Source organism: Lynx canadensis, chromosome D4 (assembly GCF_007474595.2).
Source record: "Lynx canadensis isolate LIC74 chromosome D4, mLynCan4.pri.v2, whole genome shotgun sequence".
NCBI classification, from domain to species: domain Eukaryota; kingdom Metazoa; phylum Chordata; class Mammalia; order Carnivora; family Felidae; genus Lynx; species Lynx canadensis.
Window position 1 is genome coordinate 57552960 of NC_044315.2, and position 16120 is coordinate 57569079.

General features: G+C 38.6%; 1 protein-coding gene across 1 annotated transcript in view; it reads left to right on the forward strand.

Moving 5' to 3' along the window:
- Nucleotides 1-16120, forward strand: part of RECK (reversion inducing cysteine rich protein with kazal motifs) — an 85660-nt gene continuing 69540 nt past the window's right edge. The window contains exons 1-4 of the mRNA XM_030294138.2: nt 1-100; nt 12240-12298; nt 15096-15170; nt 16077-16113. Of these exons, the coding sequence (XP_030149998.1) occupies nt 1-100; nt 12240-12298; nt 15096-15170; nt 16077-16113 (271 nt within the window). The remainder of the gene's footprint in view (nt 101-12239; nt 12299-15095; nt 15171-16076; nt 16114-16120) is intronic.

The window sequence follows — 16120 nt, forward strand, 5'->3', positions numbered from 1 at the left end:
ATGGCGGTCGTCCCGGCCTCCCGGCGAGGCGCGCTGCTGCTTCTCCTGGCCGTGGCGGAGGTCGCGGAGGTGGCAGGAGGCCTGGCCCCGGGCAGTGAGGGTGAGTAACTGCTGGAGCAACGGTTCGGGGCGGTCCGGGGCGGCCGCCTCAGCTCTCCAAGATGGCGCGGAGCAGGGGGCGGGGGTGCGCGCGACCCCCAGACCTGGACCTAGTGCGGTGACCCAGGGTCCGGAGGTCCCAGCGGGCGGGAGGGGGCGTCGAGACGGGACGAGCGAGGAGCCCTCCTCACTCCCGCTCTGTCCGCTGCGGTCATCTGCTGCCCTGGGAACAGTGACCCGGGTTCGAGGCCTTGCTCTGTCACCCACAGGGCAGGGGCCCCCGTCTCGGCCCTCAACCCCACACCGGGCTCAGGTCTCTGTCAGAAGAGGGTGAAATGCCTTCGCCTGGAACGGTGGCGAGGGTTGGATGGGATTTCCAAGGTGCAGGCGCCTTACCGCCGCCCTGGCCAGTTGTAACTTGACCCTCGGTTCAGTAAGGCAGACCTCGGGCGGCGAGCGTTGATGGGGCCCACAGCCTGCCAGGTTCAAGTCTCTGAAGAGAATCGGCCCGAGCCTGCTAAATCCACTTCTGCTGCCACCCGCGGTGGGTGCACTGTGTGTCCAAGGCAGCGCTGGGCTCTGGCGGGAGACAGATTAAGAATCAGTAAACTCTGCTTTCGGGGTGGGGGGTGGGGGGCGGCTAGCAGGCTTAAGGAGAGCTGTGTTCTTGCTCTTGAGGAATTAAACCAAGAATGGATAAGAAATTGTTCAGTGCTGGTAGAGTATCTCCCACGTGCCGGGCTTTAGGAGTTGATGCCAACTCCTGCCCTCTGCGAGCTCTCTGGCCAGGAGGTGGGGTACCGCCGGACACAAGCCGCTGGAATTCAAGGCCAGAGTGTCCAGAGGAGATGGAAGGCTGTGGGTGCACAGAGGGAGAGAGATGACATCCATCGAGCGTAGGAGGAAAATTGAGAGATCCTCCAACTGCGCACACATTGAAAGATGGCTGGGATTTATACATGCAGGGTGGTGGGGATGTGCATTGCCTACAGGCAGAGACACGTAGAAAGAGCAAAATCAATCCCAACAAGGTTTTAAGGCAGTTTACAATGTTAAAAGTTTCTTTTTTGTTTTTGTTTTAAGAAAATAAAGTATTTAAAGGCGGGCGAGAATTGTGTCAGGAACTTGGGATTAGATAGTTAATTGTAATGGGGTTCCAAATTTAGCTGTCAGTTAGAAATCAAAGGAGAGGAAGAGAGAAAATAGGAATATGCTGTGTATTCTTGGCTAAGTCAGCTTACCTTTCTGGGCCCCATTTTTTCTCATTAAGTTGATCTAAAGCATTTCAAAGTTATGGCCCATAGAATACTAGTTGTCCATTCTCATCCCACAACCAGTTGATTCTGTGGGAAATATTAGAGTGGAGTAATTAAGAATATCTGAACAAGTTACTTAGCCTTAATCTTTCTGTGTGTTAATATCCACAGTTACTATATACATTACCTTTTGGATTTTATTGTGAGAATTAATTGAAGTAATACATGTTTAGAATTTAGAATAGCGTATAGTAAGCACTGAAATGTTACCTATTACATGTTTGGGAAACACTGCACATTGTACCCTTCTCTTATAAATTCACAAAACATGTTAGAGTCACGATAAAGGGTCCAAGGATGCTATAGTAAAGAAACTTGTTTGCTGGGGGAATGGGAAAAAGACTAATAGGTATGAAGTTTCTTTTAACAAAAATGAAAGTGTTCTGAAATTAAGTAGTAGTGATGGTTGCACAACTCCATGAATATACTAAAAACAACTGAATTGTTCACTTTACTAAGTTTGCTTATTTATTTAAATTTTTTAGATGTTTATTTATTTTTGACAGAGATAGAGCATGAGTGGGAGAAGGGCAGGGAGAGAGGGAGACACAGCATCTGAAGCAGCCTCTAGGCTCTGAGCTGTCAGCACACAGCCCGACCCGGGGCTCGAACTCACAGACCACGAGATCATGACCTGAGCTGAAGTCGGACGCTCAACCGACTGAGCCACCCAGGCGCCCCTAGTTTGTTTATTTATTTTGAGAAAGACAGAGATAGAGTAAGCCAAGAGTGGCAGAGAGAGAGAGAGGGAGAGAGAGAGAATCCAAAGCAGGCTCCGTGCTGCCAGCTGTGGAACCTGATGTGGGGCTCGAACCCACGAACCATGAGATTATAACCTTAGTGGAAACCAAGAGACTTAACCGATTGAGCCGCTCAGGCGCCCTGAATTGTACGCTTTAAAAGGGTGAGTTTAGGGGGAGCCTGGCTGGCTCAGCTAGTAGAGCATGTGACTCTCGATCTCCAGTTGTAAGTTCAAGACCCAGGTTGGGTGTAGAGATTACTTAAAAGGATATCTTTAAAAAATAAATAAAAGTCAAAAGGTGAATTTAGTGGTCATGATTGTTAATGTATAAACTAAGGCATATTAAAATTTTTAAGAGTTTATTTGAGCAAAAATTGATTTGAATCCAATATCACTGAATGGGAAGTGACAGGAGCTGGAGGAAAGATTTTCATAGAGAAGATGTGGAAGCAAAGCAAGGAAATTATTTGATTGGCTATAGGTTAAGAAGTTGCCTTATCCAGAAAGCCCAGGTGGCTGTTTGTGATTGGTTGACCCTAGGTTTCGATTTCTTAATCTTGAGGTATTATAAACTTAGGTTTTGGCCTGTATAAATAGGCTACTGAGGCATTAAAACCACCTCAGTCTAATGGCCTTCTTGTTTAATTAATGTAACCTGATTTGTATCTCAACAATTATAGAAAAAAAGAGATTCGTTTGCTTATAGAGCTCTTTTTTTGTTCATGACACCTAAAGGATGCTTTAGAAAATGCTGGGCTAGATAATTTCTAAAGACCCTTCCAGCTCTAAAAGTCCATGACAGCATAGAGTTTGCATTGTTTGATTAAAAAAAAAAAAAAATTCAACTTTGAGCTAAAAGTGAGATTTGTCCCTTGTACTAAATTCTAGGAAGCATGTATTGCCTGGTCCTTACATAAAAGATATTGAATAATACAGTGGACAAAAGCTTCCACTGTGGATTTCAATCCTAAATAAAAATTGAGAACAAAATATTAAATTGTATTTCACTGAAGGCCTGCCTGGCTTTTATTCCTGATCAGTCTTCTTTTTCCTCTCCAAGACTGGGTACTCGTGTATCCTCTGGTATAAGGCTTTACAAGTCTTATTTGTTCTTAGAGATATTTATTGCTATTCCTGGGGGTGGAGGTGAAGGAATGATATTACTTACTCAGTGATTATTTTGTCTTGTGAAGTTTGGCCACACCTCTACATTGGAGTAGTGCCACTCTTCCTATCCCACTGTACTTTCCAATCTCAGCCCCACACGCTGCCCCCCTACCCCTGCCCATTTCTAATGTTCTCTTTGAAGGATGGGATGGGACCCTATGCTCAGATCTCAGGCTCTGTGTGTCATGGCACCTAATAGTAGCTCTGTTTCTATTTAAGATGTTTTGTAATGGTATGAAAGAAGGAAAGATGTAACATTAAGGGCTAAATTTCAGTAAGTTGACATTTAAGGAATTATGTAATAGCCTAGAATCCTGAAAAAGAATGTAATGAATTTTAAGTTAGAAAAAAGCAAACACTATCTAGAGGAAAGTAATAAAAAACAGATTCTCTTCACAAACACATATCTTGGCCCACATTGTGGAAAGAGCTAGGATTGGTGATAGACCAGATACAGTTTATTCTGGTGTGCTGAAAAAAGTTCCTGTCTCATATCCCTAGATTTAAGCAGTTTCAATAATCATACTTTTCACCCAAAGTGTGCCTCTTCTAGACAAAAAGTGGGACAATGTCAAGGAGGTGGTTATTATATACTTGAAATGTAGTTTTTAAAAGAACAAAGCATACTGCACAAGTTTGTCCATTTGAAAAATACTTATTGAGTGTTTGCTACATGTCAGGAACTGTTCTAGATACAGGTTTGCTGCTCTCAAGGAGTTTCCATTCTACCAGAGGAGAGATAGACAATCAACAGATAAATAAAATGATTTTTGATAGTGCTAAGTATGCTATGAAGGAAACCAGCTGATAACAGAATTGTGTGAGTAGAGGGGGGAGTTCTTTACATAGTGATGAGAAGAGAGGCCTCTTTGAAAAGGTAAAGTTCAGCAGCAAAATCTGAAGACTAAAGGTCTTAAGAAAGACAGAGATAGAGACCAGAAAGTGCAGAGGCCCTAAGGCAAGAAGGAACTGTTTGGTTGCAGCATAGGGCACAGGAGAGTAGGCTAGAGCTAACGATGCTGAGCCTTGCAAAAAGCCACATAAGGATTATTGTGCATTATTTTATTGTGCAGAAAGAAACTGGTAGACTATTATGTAAGAGATATAAGCTTTGATTTATATTTTAGATCACTCTAGCTGCTGAATGAAAAAAAAAATGTGATCATGGTAGGGTAGGAGTAAAAGCAGGTTGACTAGAAGACCTCTGTAGTAGTTGAAGCAGGAGATAATGGTGACTTAGAGTGAAGTGATGGTGGAGATAGAAGAGGAGAGGTTCAAGATATATTGCTGATGGATTGGATGTGGGAAGTGAGGGAAAGAAAAATTAAAGATTATTTGTAGATTTTTTACCTTGAGCAGTTTTGGTTTTTTTTTTTTTTCAACGTTTATTTCCTTGAGCAATTTTGTAAAACATGATGCCATTTACTGAAGTTGGGAAGATGGGTAGGAGCAGATTAGAGGAGAGTTGGCAGGTGAGCCAAGAGCATCAAAAGTTCTGTTTTTGTATATGTTTAAGATAGATATTAGGAATAACTGCCCTAGGTCTATTGCTCATTAAGCTAAATTTCATACCTGTCAGTAATCCATTAAGCAAATATTTGTTAAGCTGTTAATAGTGCCAGACACCGTGATAGGCACCAGATACAAAGTGATATGCAAAAACAGACATAGTCTCTGCTTTCATGGGGTTTATCGTTTAGTAGGAAATTCAGACATTAAATATCACCAATATATGTATATCTACATTGCTAACATTATGTGATTATAGTAGTATGTATCAGTTTATATTCTAAATCTGGAGAGTATTTCTGAGGAAAAATGTGATTTAGTCAAGTATATAGCACATAATGCGATGGGTGCTGTAAAGCACACAGATAACATGAAGACATCAAGAAAAGTATAGTATTAAGAGAAACTTTCTCATTATGGAATATACCACTGGGAGCCAGACTTTATACTTTTAGGTTCTTTGTTTTATAGATGGGAGGCCTGCAGCATAGAATGAGCAAAGGAGTTATCCAAGAATACTGGCTATTAGCATCCGTGAGGAGGACCTTAAGGAGAGTCCTTTGCTTTAGTTGTTTCATAATGATGAATGTCTAGGTTAAGGGTTTTTTGACCCCCTAAGGGAACAGAAACCAAGGTAGCTCAGGATTGGGTGCTAGTTGTGTAGCATCTAACAGGGAGACACATGGAAATCCAAAGGTAGGAAATTCAGCAGAGCAGCCCTGAGGGCTGCTGTGGGAACTGGAAAGCTGCCAGGAGCTAAGACTGCTGTTAGGGACAGTCTCTCTCTACCTTTTATAGCTTCTCGGTGCATCTCTTGCATTTCCCACTCACTCTCCACCAACCAGCTTCTTCTTTTTACTCATCGTTTCTGTACTACCATAAAATTTCAGCTTCCCCTGCCCCAACTCTTCTTGACCTATGGCTGCAGGGCCCATCCCCAGCTGGCTGCATACTTCTGTGCCTGCGTATGTGATTGTCCAATTTATCTTTTGTTCTAGGCCAAAACCTCTTATGATATTGCTAAATTATGGGTTAGTCACCATATGAAATGTGGTACTAAAGTGTTATGGTGGGAGAAATAAAACTTTTTGTACCTTTTGCTGGTAAAAGCCTTTGTATAACTAGGAAATTGTTACTTATTAACCAATGAGTAACATTTTTTGAGCTGAACATTATGCTAAATGGATACAAGAAGTTTACAGTCAAACTGGGGATACCATAAGTACACACATGATATGGTTAGAGAAGATTGGAATGTTAAGGTTGCCAGTTCTGACTAGAATATCAGGGCCAAAAAATCAAACAGAGCTTGGAGTTATTGGTACTAAGAGTTGAGGTAGGATTTAAAAGTTGAAAGTATTTGGGATTTAGGTCAGCAGGGAAAGGGCACTAAGCATTTCAGTCAGAAGGCAGTGTTCAAGGTAACTATAGGCTTTCCTTGTTGAAAAATAATAGAAGGTCAGGGAAGGTAAGGTTAAAGGAAGATTTGCAAAGTTTAGAATTGGAATCGCAAGAGGCCATTGTGGGCCCTTTATTAGAAGAGTGACATTATGAAAGGTCTATGTGGCAGTCATATTGGTAATTGGGAGGGGGAAGGGAGTTATTACCAGAAGACTTTGGGCTGCCCTCTGTAATCCCATATTGTCAGAATTATCAGAAGGTTTTTGAAAAGACTAGAAAGAAATATATCAAAATGTCAACATAGGTTCTGGCAAGACAGTGGGACTATAGATCATTGTTCTTTTTACTTTCCAAAGCTTGGAGTTTCTTAGTGGAAAAAAAAGAATTATTTTAAAAATTTAAATGAATATAATTGGCTGTTTGGCAGGCAATGGAGAAGGATATCTGTAACTTGCCAATAATTCAGAAAAAAATACATATATCTTTCTAGATAAATAAAGCAGTATGACAAAATGTTAGCAATGTTGAATGCAGATAGTGCGTATATGGGTAATCACTTTACTGTTTGGCTCTTCCTTAGGTGATAATATATTTTGTATGTAAACCCAAACATACACATATCTTTAAAGGCATAAGTATAATGATTGCAAGAATGTACTTATAAGTTGAAGATGTAGTTGTCATTTAAATGCTTTAAAAGTGTCAATTTCCAGGCTGTTTTGAAAATAAAAATATGATTAAAAGTAAGATCAGAGGCACCTGGGTGGCTCAGTCGGTGGAGTGTCCAACTCGATTTCTGCTCAGGTCAAGATTCCAGGGTTGTAAGAATGAGCCTTACATCAGGCTCTGGCCTGAGCTTGGAGCCTACTTGAGATTCTCTCTCTCCCTCTGCCCCATGCCCCAGCTTACGCACATATGCACTCTCTCTGTCTCAAATTTTTTTTAAAAATGTTAAAAAAGAAAGTAAGATCAGCTTTTAAATGTTTTATTTATTGCTTTAAATGTTTATTTATTTATTTTGAGAGAGAGAGTGAAAGAGTGCACATGCAGGCAAGTGAGTGCGAGCAGGGGAGGGGCAGAGAGAGAATCCCAAGCAGGCTTCATGCTGTCAGCACTGAGCCCAAGGCGGGGCTCTGTCCCACCAACCCAACCATGAGATCATGACCTGAGCCTAAATCAGAAGTTGGTTGCTCAAACAACTCAGCCACCCAGGCGCCCCAAATCAGTTTTTTGTTAACATGTCTTTTTTATTTAAAATGACCTTTTCTAGTATCAGCTCAGATTTAGTTTTTTTCTCAACAGTGCGGGATATATATATGTATATATTCTGTTTTAGTAATTCTTTAGGAAGACATTAATTAGGAGGAATCTTTATTTTCTTTAGAAAAGAAAACAAGAATACCTTTTAATTAACTAAATTGAATTATAGCTTTTAGGAGGTTTTTGTGGCAAAATTCCTTTTAACTTCAAAAATCCTATGATTCTATGAATATTTTAGTTTTAGATTAGGGTGTGTATTTGTTGTTTTAAGTGCTGGTTGGTCTTAGAAGTTGCATTTTTCCCTTGTGGCTGGAGCATGTGCTTCCTGCTTACTTGCCTATCTTTAGTACACATGTGACCCAAACTATTAGCCAAACCTTGATGTTTCTAATTATTAGGTAATTCTGCTTGCATGTTTCTAGATTGTACCTCCTTAAAGCCAATATATATGTCTTTTAGCAATCTGTTTGGGATTTTGTTTTATTAATTTTATAATTACAGACTCTTGGAATAAGAGTGCAAAATATGACACTTGTCCTTATGTGTCGTTAATGAGGATAACACCTGAGCTTTGTATTTTCATAATGTGAATATCAAATTTTATTTTGAACTAATTTACCTTTATCTGTTCCATTCCATTTCATGCAAATAAGCAGGTTTTAAACTATTTTTCTTGAAGAATAAGAAATTAGTTTAAAAACAAATTATAAATACAAAGTATTTTTAGAATCCATTGCCATATAAAAACATAAGGCTTTGGAGAGTTTTTTTGGATTCTAATTGTTAAATGACCCAATTAACCCATTTTAGTAGCTCTAAAAAAGACAAAGACCTTTAATTACCACGTTAATTGCATTTGAATCCCTTCTCCCCATTCTTAATGAAGGCATATGAATTGATGTCTATTTGAAGACATTTATTTCTTGAAAAATATGCAGTGTTAAAGATTCTAACAAGTTTCAAAGGAAGGAAAATGTGCGCCAATGTAATAATGGCTAAGGTTAAGAAGAGGGTACGGAAAATGTGATGGAGTTTAGGTCCCCTGAGCCTGTTCATGGAGGGTGGCAGCCCTCTCAAGGGAGGAAATGCACTATTACAGAGGAATGCTCCATTGGGAGGGGGAAGGGAGTTATTACCAGAAGACTTTGGGCTGCCCTCTGTAATCCCATATTGTCAGAATTATCAGAAGGCTTTTGAAAAGACTAGAAAGAAATATGTCAAAATGTCAACATAGGTTCTGGCAAGACAGTGGGACTATAGATCATTGTTCTTTTTACTTTCCAAAGCTTGGAGTTTCTTAGTGAAAAAAAAAAGAATTATTTTAAAAATTTAACTTTGGGGGTCACTACATTGTAAATTTGACCTTAACTATTAAATAGGAAAAAAATAGGCTTTTATATTTATGTTTTTAATGAAACTTTCCATTGTTATTGGACTTTTAATTATAACACATTTTGTTTCTGTTCTGAAATAGACCTTTGCTCCAAGAAACTGTTTTTCAAAAATCCCCAGGCCCAAATCAGACTCTTGTCTGCCTGATTGTTTACTTTTTGCTAAGCTTGTGCTTATTGGGACCATATGTTATCCTGAGTTATCTTTGCTCACGATCAGCTGGATTTTTTGCCCTCAAATGACCTTTGTGTTAGAGGCTAGTAGAAAGTGGCAATTTCTACAGGACTTCAAAAGAGTACATCATTATCACACAGGAGAGCCTTTTTTGTGTTTTGTTTTTCTTTTTCCTACCTGCCCTCCCCATTCTAATGAATAATGAGGCTGGGGACATAACTAAATCTTAGAAGTTGGGGGTGGGGGGAAGCTTAGCATGGCATGGCAGGGAAGAAAGGGTGTTTTGAGAAAGCCTCATGAGTGATTGCCCCCCTCTCCCCTCGAATTAAAGTTTCTAAGAAAGTAACTATAGCTTTACAAACAAGGGACTTTTTCTTCTTCTGATTTAGTGACGTTTTTATATTCTTCAGAATTCGTAAGTCAAGCGTTTAGAACTTGAAGCCACTTTTTTTTTTTCATAGAAATAATATTGGAAAGCCAGCCCCACAATTGTCTTCTATGGAACAACACTGTAGTAATATGCCAGTAGTATCATATACTTTGACACTGTTTTATAGAGAACAATTTCCAGTTTTGAATGTAGAAGGCTTTCCTTGTAAGATCTAAAGAGGACTTATTTTATTCATCTATTTATTCTTTCCTTCCCCCCCATACAAATCCTACCTTCACTAAAACTCTTCTTTCATCTACTTTGTGTAATGAAATTGTATAGATTGCATTTGAAGAGATTATGTTGCAAATTTCTGTTTTAAACTATTGTATCAGATCCAGCTGTCTGAAATATTTTCATCTTCTTGTCTCTTTTGACAGCCCCTGATCAATCCAGCTAGCTGTATCTTTTTTCCATTCAGGTCCACTCTAGAATAATAACATGTCCCTGCTGATTATCTTTATAGCCAATTTATGCATTTCCTTAGGCTTGTAATGCTGCTTGGCAACATTTCTCCTTTCCTCTAATTTCATGTTTCTCAAATTGGTATTCTGAAATTTAGTAAGTGGCATGAAAAAAATGTTCTGTGCTCTGAGAAGTCTGTCTACTTGGATCCCTTTTTGGGAGATTAATAATATATAAACATATTAAAGGCTTTGGTCCTGCAGTAAGGAATTCTCTGTAACTTTTTTTAGTCCTTATTTCCCAGTTTATTTGAACATGAAATTTTTCTCCTGAGGGATAGATATTAAAAGTCATGAGCAGAATACAAGTTTGAGGGACCTATTTATAGTTGCCTTTCTCTATTCTCTGAAGTGACTGTTCCACACTTCTACAATTTCACCTCAAGCCCCCAACCCCATCTCAACCCTTTTTGTTTTCAAACCTAATCTGTGTTTCACTAAAAAAAAAAAATGGAGGCTGTCAGCTTTCCTCTTAATTTATTAGTGAGTGACCTTATATCCTACCCTCTTGTCTAGACTTTGTTCTACCATCAGACCGGATAAAGTCAGAGAACATAACATTTATTCACTGTTGTATCCCTAGCCCCAAACTCAGTGCCTTTTCTTTAACCCACATCCCTTTCTGGCAATCACCTCATTTCTCGAATCTCCTATTTCATCCACAACTGTGTGTATGACAGTTCAGTTCTGACACTAACCACCCAGAGTTAGAGCAGACTCTACAGGTTAAAGGGCATGATACTGAACAACACAACACTTAGCCCAGATACGAGCCGCCCTTAGGAGTCCCCAGGCCACCCACACTTCTGAACAACTGGCTATAAATCCGGGCTTCCCACAACCACCCCAGAATCAGTAATTCACTAGAATGATGCATAGAGCTCAGGGAAGCGTATAGTTATGATCACAGTTTTATTATCAAGGATACAAATCAGGAAGACCAGCCAAATGAAGAGACATACACAGGATGAGGTCTGGGAGGAAATGCAGAGCTTCTGTGCCTTCTCCTCATAGAATCACCCTCCTGGCACACTAGCATCTTCACCAACTAGAAAGTTCCCCTGAGCTTTGATATCTAGTATTCATTAGAATTCCATCATATAGATAGACATGGTTGTTTGGATTATTGGCCATATGGTTGAACTTGATGTCCATTTCCGTCTCCTGCTGGAGGTTGGGCTGATGTCCTGTGGCTCAAAGCCCCAGCCTTCTAAACATAAGGCTAGTGTTTCTGGCTAGGCCAGTCCCCATCCTGAAGCTATCTGAGGGGGGAGTCCACCTCACTAGCATAACAAAGATACAGCTATTACTCTAGAAATTCCCAGGATTTAGAGTCTTTCTCCAAGGAATCAGGGACCAAGGCCAACTAAAAAGGGGGAAGGAGGGTTTTCTTAACTTGATCCTGCTTCCTCCTGTAACTGCTACTCTCTTTTTCCCTCCCATTTCTGCCAGACTTCTTGAGAGCCTATATTTGTTGTTTATACTTCCACACCTCTGGTTTACTCCTTAGTATCATTCACTTCTACTCCACAGAATACCTTTTGAGGATTACTAAGTGGCCATTTCCTTTTTTGATTCTTCAATCTAACTTGTATGTTTGGGTGCATGACACTACTCCCTCTTCTTAATGCTACTCTCTCGAGGCTGACCTACCCCTCTGACTGTTGCATCTCTGTCTCTTTCCTTGTTCCTTCCCATGTCTCAGATTTTGTGTTTTTTGAATTTGGTGCTGTGGTCACTTCTCACTAGAACTCTCCCTAGACAATGTCACTCGTTTCCATGTACTATACCTCCTTTATACTGATGACTTCCAAATTGGATCTTTAGGCTTGACTTTACCTGCAATCCAGGCTTGAATTTTCTGATTTTACTGGAATTTCCATCTGGGTGTCCGATAGGAACCTTATATTTAACATGTCCAAAACAAAATTCACTTCCTTTTTATCGCTTAGTCTTACATTATAGGCACAATAATAGAATCTAGCCTATAGAGTAATTATAAGGATTGAATGAGGTGTAATGCATAAAGCAAATTTAGTAAAATTCTGGCACACAGAAAGTGTGTATGACCATCTCCCCTGTTAGCCTGCAAGCTTCTTTAGGGCAGGGACCATGTCCTCAAACCCAGCACTGGCCTTGGCTTGTGATAGGTATGTGGTAAAAGTTTGTTGAGTTAAAATGAATAATAATCTGTTGAATAAGTGGTTTGTGTAGCCATCTGATTTAGTTTAATCATCTTTTTAAATTAATAGTGGGCAACATCTGGTGTTTATTTTTTCTCCTAGGTGCACTGTGTTGTAATCATTCAAAGGATAACCAAATGTGCCATGACGTATGTGAACAGGTAAGCTTATGTAATAATTGTTAAGGCTATTGGTTATGTAACTGTTTATGTGAAGTATAATTGTTTCGGAGAAATCTGTTGGACAGCACCTTAACCAAGTGATCACAGTTCACATCACCAGTAATGGAACAAATTAATGTGTGTCTGCTGACATGATTCACTGAAAAGGAGCACAGCATCTTTAGTAGGATTCCTGCCAAAAATGCATAACCTGAATCATTGAAGAAACAATAGGGCAAACCAAAATTGAGGGATATTCCTCAAAACAACAGCCTGAAGTCTTCAAAGTTATCAGTGTTAAGAAACTTCAAGATTAAAGGGAACTACAGAGATATGACACTAAATGCAATATGTGATCCTGGAATTTAAAAAAAAATGCTATCAATAACGTTATTGGGATAAATTGGTGAAATTTGAATATGGGCTCTAGTAATAATGTATCAATGCTGTGATCCTAAATTTGGTGATTGTATTGCAGTGACATAGGACAGTGTCCTTGCTCTTGGGAGATAACATGCTGGGATTTAGGAATAAATGATCATGTCTGTAATGAATTATAAAATGTTCCAAAATAGCAATAATATCTGTGTATGTAGAGAGAGTTAAAGCAAATGTTGCAAAATGTTAATAATGAGTAATCTACATGAAGACTATGTGGGTGTTGTACTGCTCTTCAAACTTTACTGTGAATTTGAATTTTTCTGGTTGAACCTTTTAAGTAAAATTCCACTGAGACAATACCTGGTCATAAAGTCTGCCTTTCATCCCCTTGGTTGTGTAGTGCTGGCCTTGGCACTTGAGAATGAATGGCCTCAATTGCCTTTTAAAGAGTTTTCAATAATGTAGATTTTGTCACTGCCTAAAATTTAGAGAGCTACCTAACTGGGATTAAAACTTCTCTCAAACAATATTGTGAATTTAGAAAGATTTTGCAAGATACTCTCTAATTATAAAACAAGACAGTGACTCAGCTCATCTAGGTAACTGCTAGAGACTTCATGTCAAAACAATATAGCAAATTAAGTTTTCTGCAAATTTACTGCCAGAACAGTAGCTTTTAAAAGCAGAAATGGTCCCTAGATAGTGTCACCATAAGGGAGCTTTTAAAATAGTTCTGCTGCTTTTGGAAACACTGCTTTCCTAACTTTGCTTATTTAATGAATAAATCTGGTCATTTATCCTGTAGAGTTTCTCACAATCTGAATTATGCTGTTTGTAACCCATGATATCATTTAATGTGTTCCTCTTTCCTCTGTATGTCTTAGTAAGTGGTAGGTAGATTTAAAGCAGGGCTATCCAGAGAGCTTTCTGCAGTGATTAAATATTCTGTATCTGTGTGATCCAATATAGTAGCCACAGCTATATGTGCCAGGTAAACATTTGAAATGTGTTTAAAGAAGTTGAGGAAAGGTGTGCCTAGGTGGCTCAGCCAGTTAAGCATCACTTTTGGTTTGGGCTCAGATCATGATCTCATCATGGGTTCAAGCTCTGAGTCAGGCTCCTCACTGACAGTGTGGGGCCTGCTTGAGATTCTGTCTCTCCCTCCCTCTCTCTCTGCCCTACCCCACTTGTTTGCACTTACTCTCTCTGTCTCTCAAAATAAATAAATAAACTTAAAAAAAAAAGAGATTGAAGAGAAAGAGAAGTTTGAGGAACTGAGTTTAAATTTTATTTGATTTTAACTGATTTGAGTTTGAATTTAGATGGTCACACATGGCTAGCAGTTACCTAATGAGACAAGTCCAGAGGCTTGATAAGATTCAGGTTAGGTTTTTGTTTTGTTTTGTTTGTTCAGCAGATCTTACTTATAATGTTTGTGTCTGGTTGTCTCTTTTTGTAATTAACATTACAGCCATTCTTGATAATTGCCTAAATGCATTAATTCACTAGGGGTTGCAAAATGGTGATATTCTAGCTCTTGTCACTTATTAATTATAGTTGATAGTTTGGGAGAAAAATGGCTATTAAAACTAACTGGAGATAAATCCTTTTTCATTGTCCTTAGCATTCATGGATTTCACAGTCTTGACTATTTGCAGGTAACCGTGAAGTTCTGTCTGATACATGTAATGGTTTATAATTTACTGAGACATCAAATTGTAATCACATTAATTAAAGTTCTATTTTGGAAGAGAGCCAGTTAGCCTGGTGAACAAACTTGTCAGCTCCTCAGCATCTTTATTAAAAATGACTTTGTGCCTCCTGAAATCACTGCTGCACTATATGATAACTAACTTGGATGTAAATTAAAAAAAATAAATTAAATAAAAATGAAAAAATAAAATACAAGCCCCTACCCCCCCCCACCATGACTTTGTCTCTATTTAATGCCATTTTATGGAAGTTTGTGCCATAATGCTATTCACAAATTTGTTCGTCACTAATATCAAGGATATGACATAATCTGTTTTACATTGTCATCAGTTAACTAAAAGCAGTTTATAGAACAGTTTAGAATGAACTTTTTTTTTCTTTTCTGTTTTCTTCTTTCTTTTTCTCCTTTGTTCTCCAACAGATTTGGTAGCCCAGTTTTCTCCATTTTTGGTCATTAGAAAAGGGTCTAGACTTGCATATATGGACTTTCTTGATTATTTGCCAAACTAACCAACCTTTTAAGAGATGTTAGCTCAGCTTAATTTAGATCTTTCAAAAGGTTTTCCATTTATAAAAGGAAGTTGGAAAATATTCTAGACAACTGATAAGTATAGAGGACAATAAATTTTGCCCATTCTTATTTCTTACCAAAAAAAATGCCACAAAAACCTTTTGTTTTGTTTTGTTTTGTTTTGTCAAATAGATATTCTCCTCAAAAAGTGAATCCCGACTAAAGCATCTGTTACAGCGAGCCCCAGATTATTGCCCTGAAACAATGGTAGGTCTTGTTTAACTTAACTATGGAAGCTTTTGTCTAAATGAAGCCATCTAATGAGTTAACTCCTTGATTCAGGAAATTTTTCAAAATGGTTTGAGGTTGTGATCAGATTAAAATGTTCGATTTAGCAAGGTACTTTTAAAAGATCATCACACAGATTGCTCGGTAGATATTATCTTTCATCTTTTATCATTTATCCTATAATGTAGGTATAAAAATAATATTAAATGTACATGTATTGCAGTCCTTAAATTTCATTATAAAGTTTATCTGGAATTTGGAATTTTACTCATTATTTTGACAATTTTATGAAAACCATAGTAACTAAATCTTATATTTATTTTGATTTTCAAAAGTTAAATTTGGGGTAAGGGGAAATGTGTGACTTTTCATTATTCCTATCTTCCCATTTTTTGGTGTACTATAGATATATTGGCTTGCCTGTCTGAATCATGTAACTTAACATGTCTCCAGTGCTGGGGCCATTCTCAGTGTTCGGGATATTCATGGGCTAGGCTCAGGAAGTCTGAGCTTACCTTTTTAGATACGGTAGCTTGCATTATGTGAGGCGGGAAATGTTGATCAAACAATTCTGACTGACACATTTGCCTTTACTCGCTCTACAGACACTTTGTCTTTTGCTTAGAAACAGTGATTCCAGTAAGCATCCTGAGAACCCAGACTCCTCATTAGTGCTCTTAGATGGGAAGATGGGAAAAGAGCAAGCAATATTTTTGCATCTCAGTTTTATTTTTTCCCCCTGAATAGCTGCTTGATACTCATGTAGTCTTAGAACATTGATTAAATAGAGACAAACATAATCAAATTAGCTGTACATAATTTCTGTATGAATTGTCATATTTAGGAACTGGTTATATAAAAGCCTTTTGGTGATTGCAATTTTAGGTTGAAATTTGGAGTTGTATGAATTCATCTTTGCCAGGTAAGCA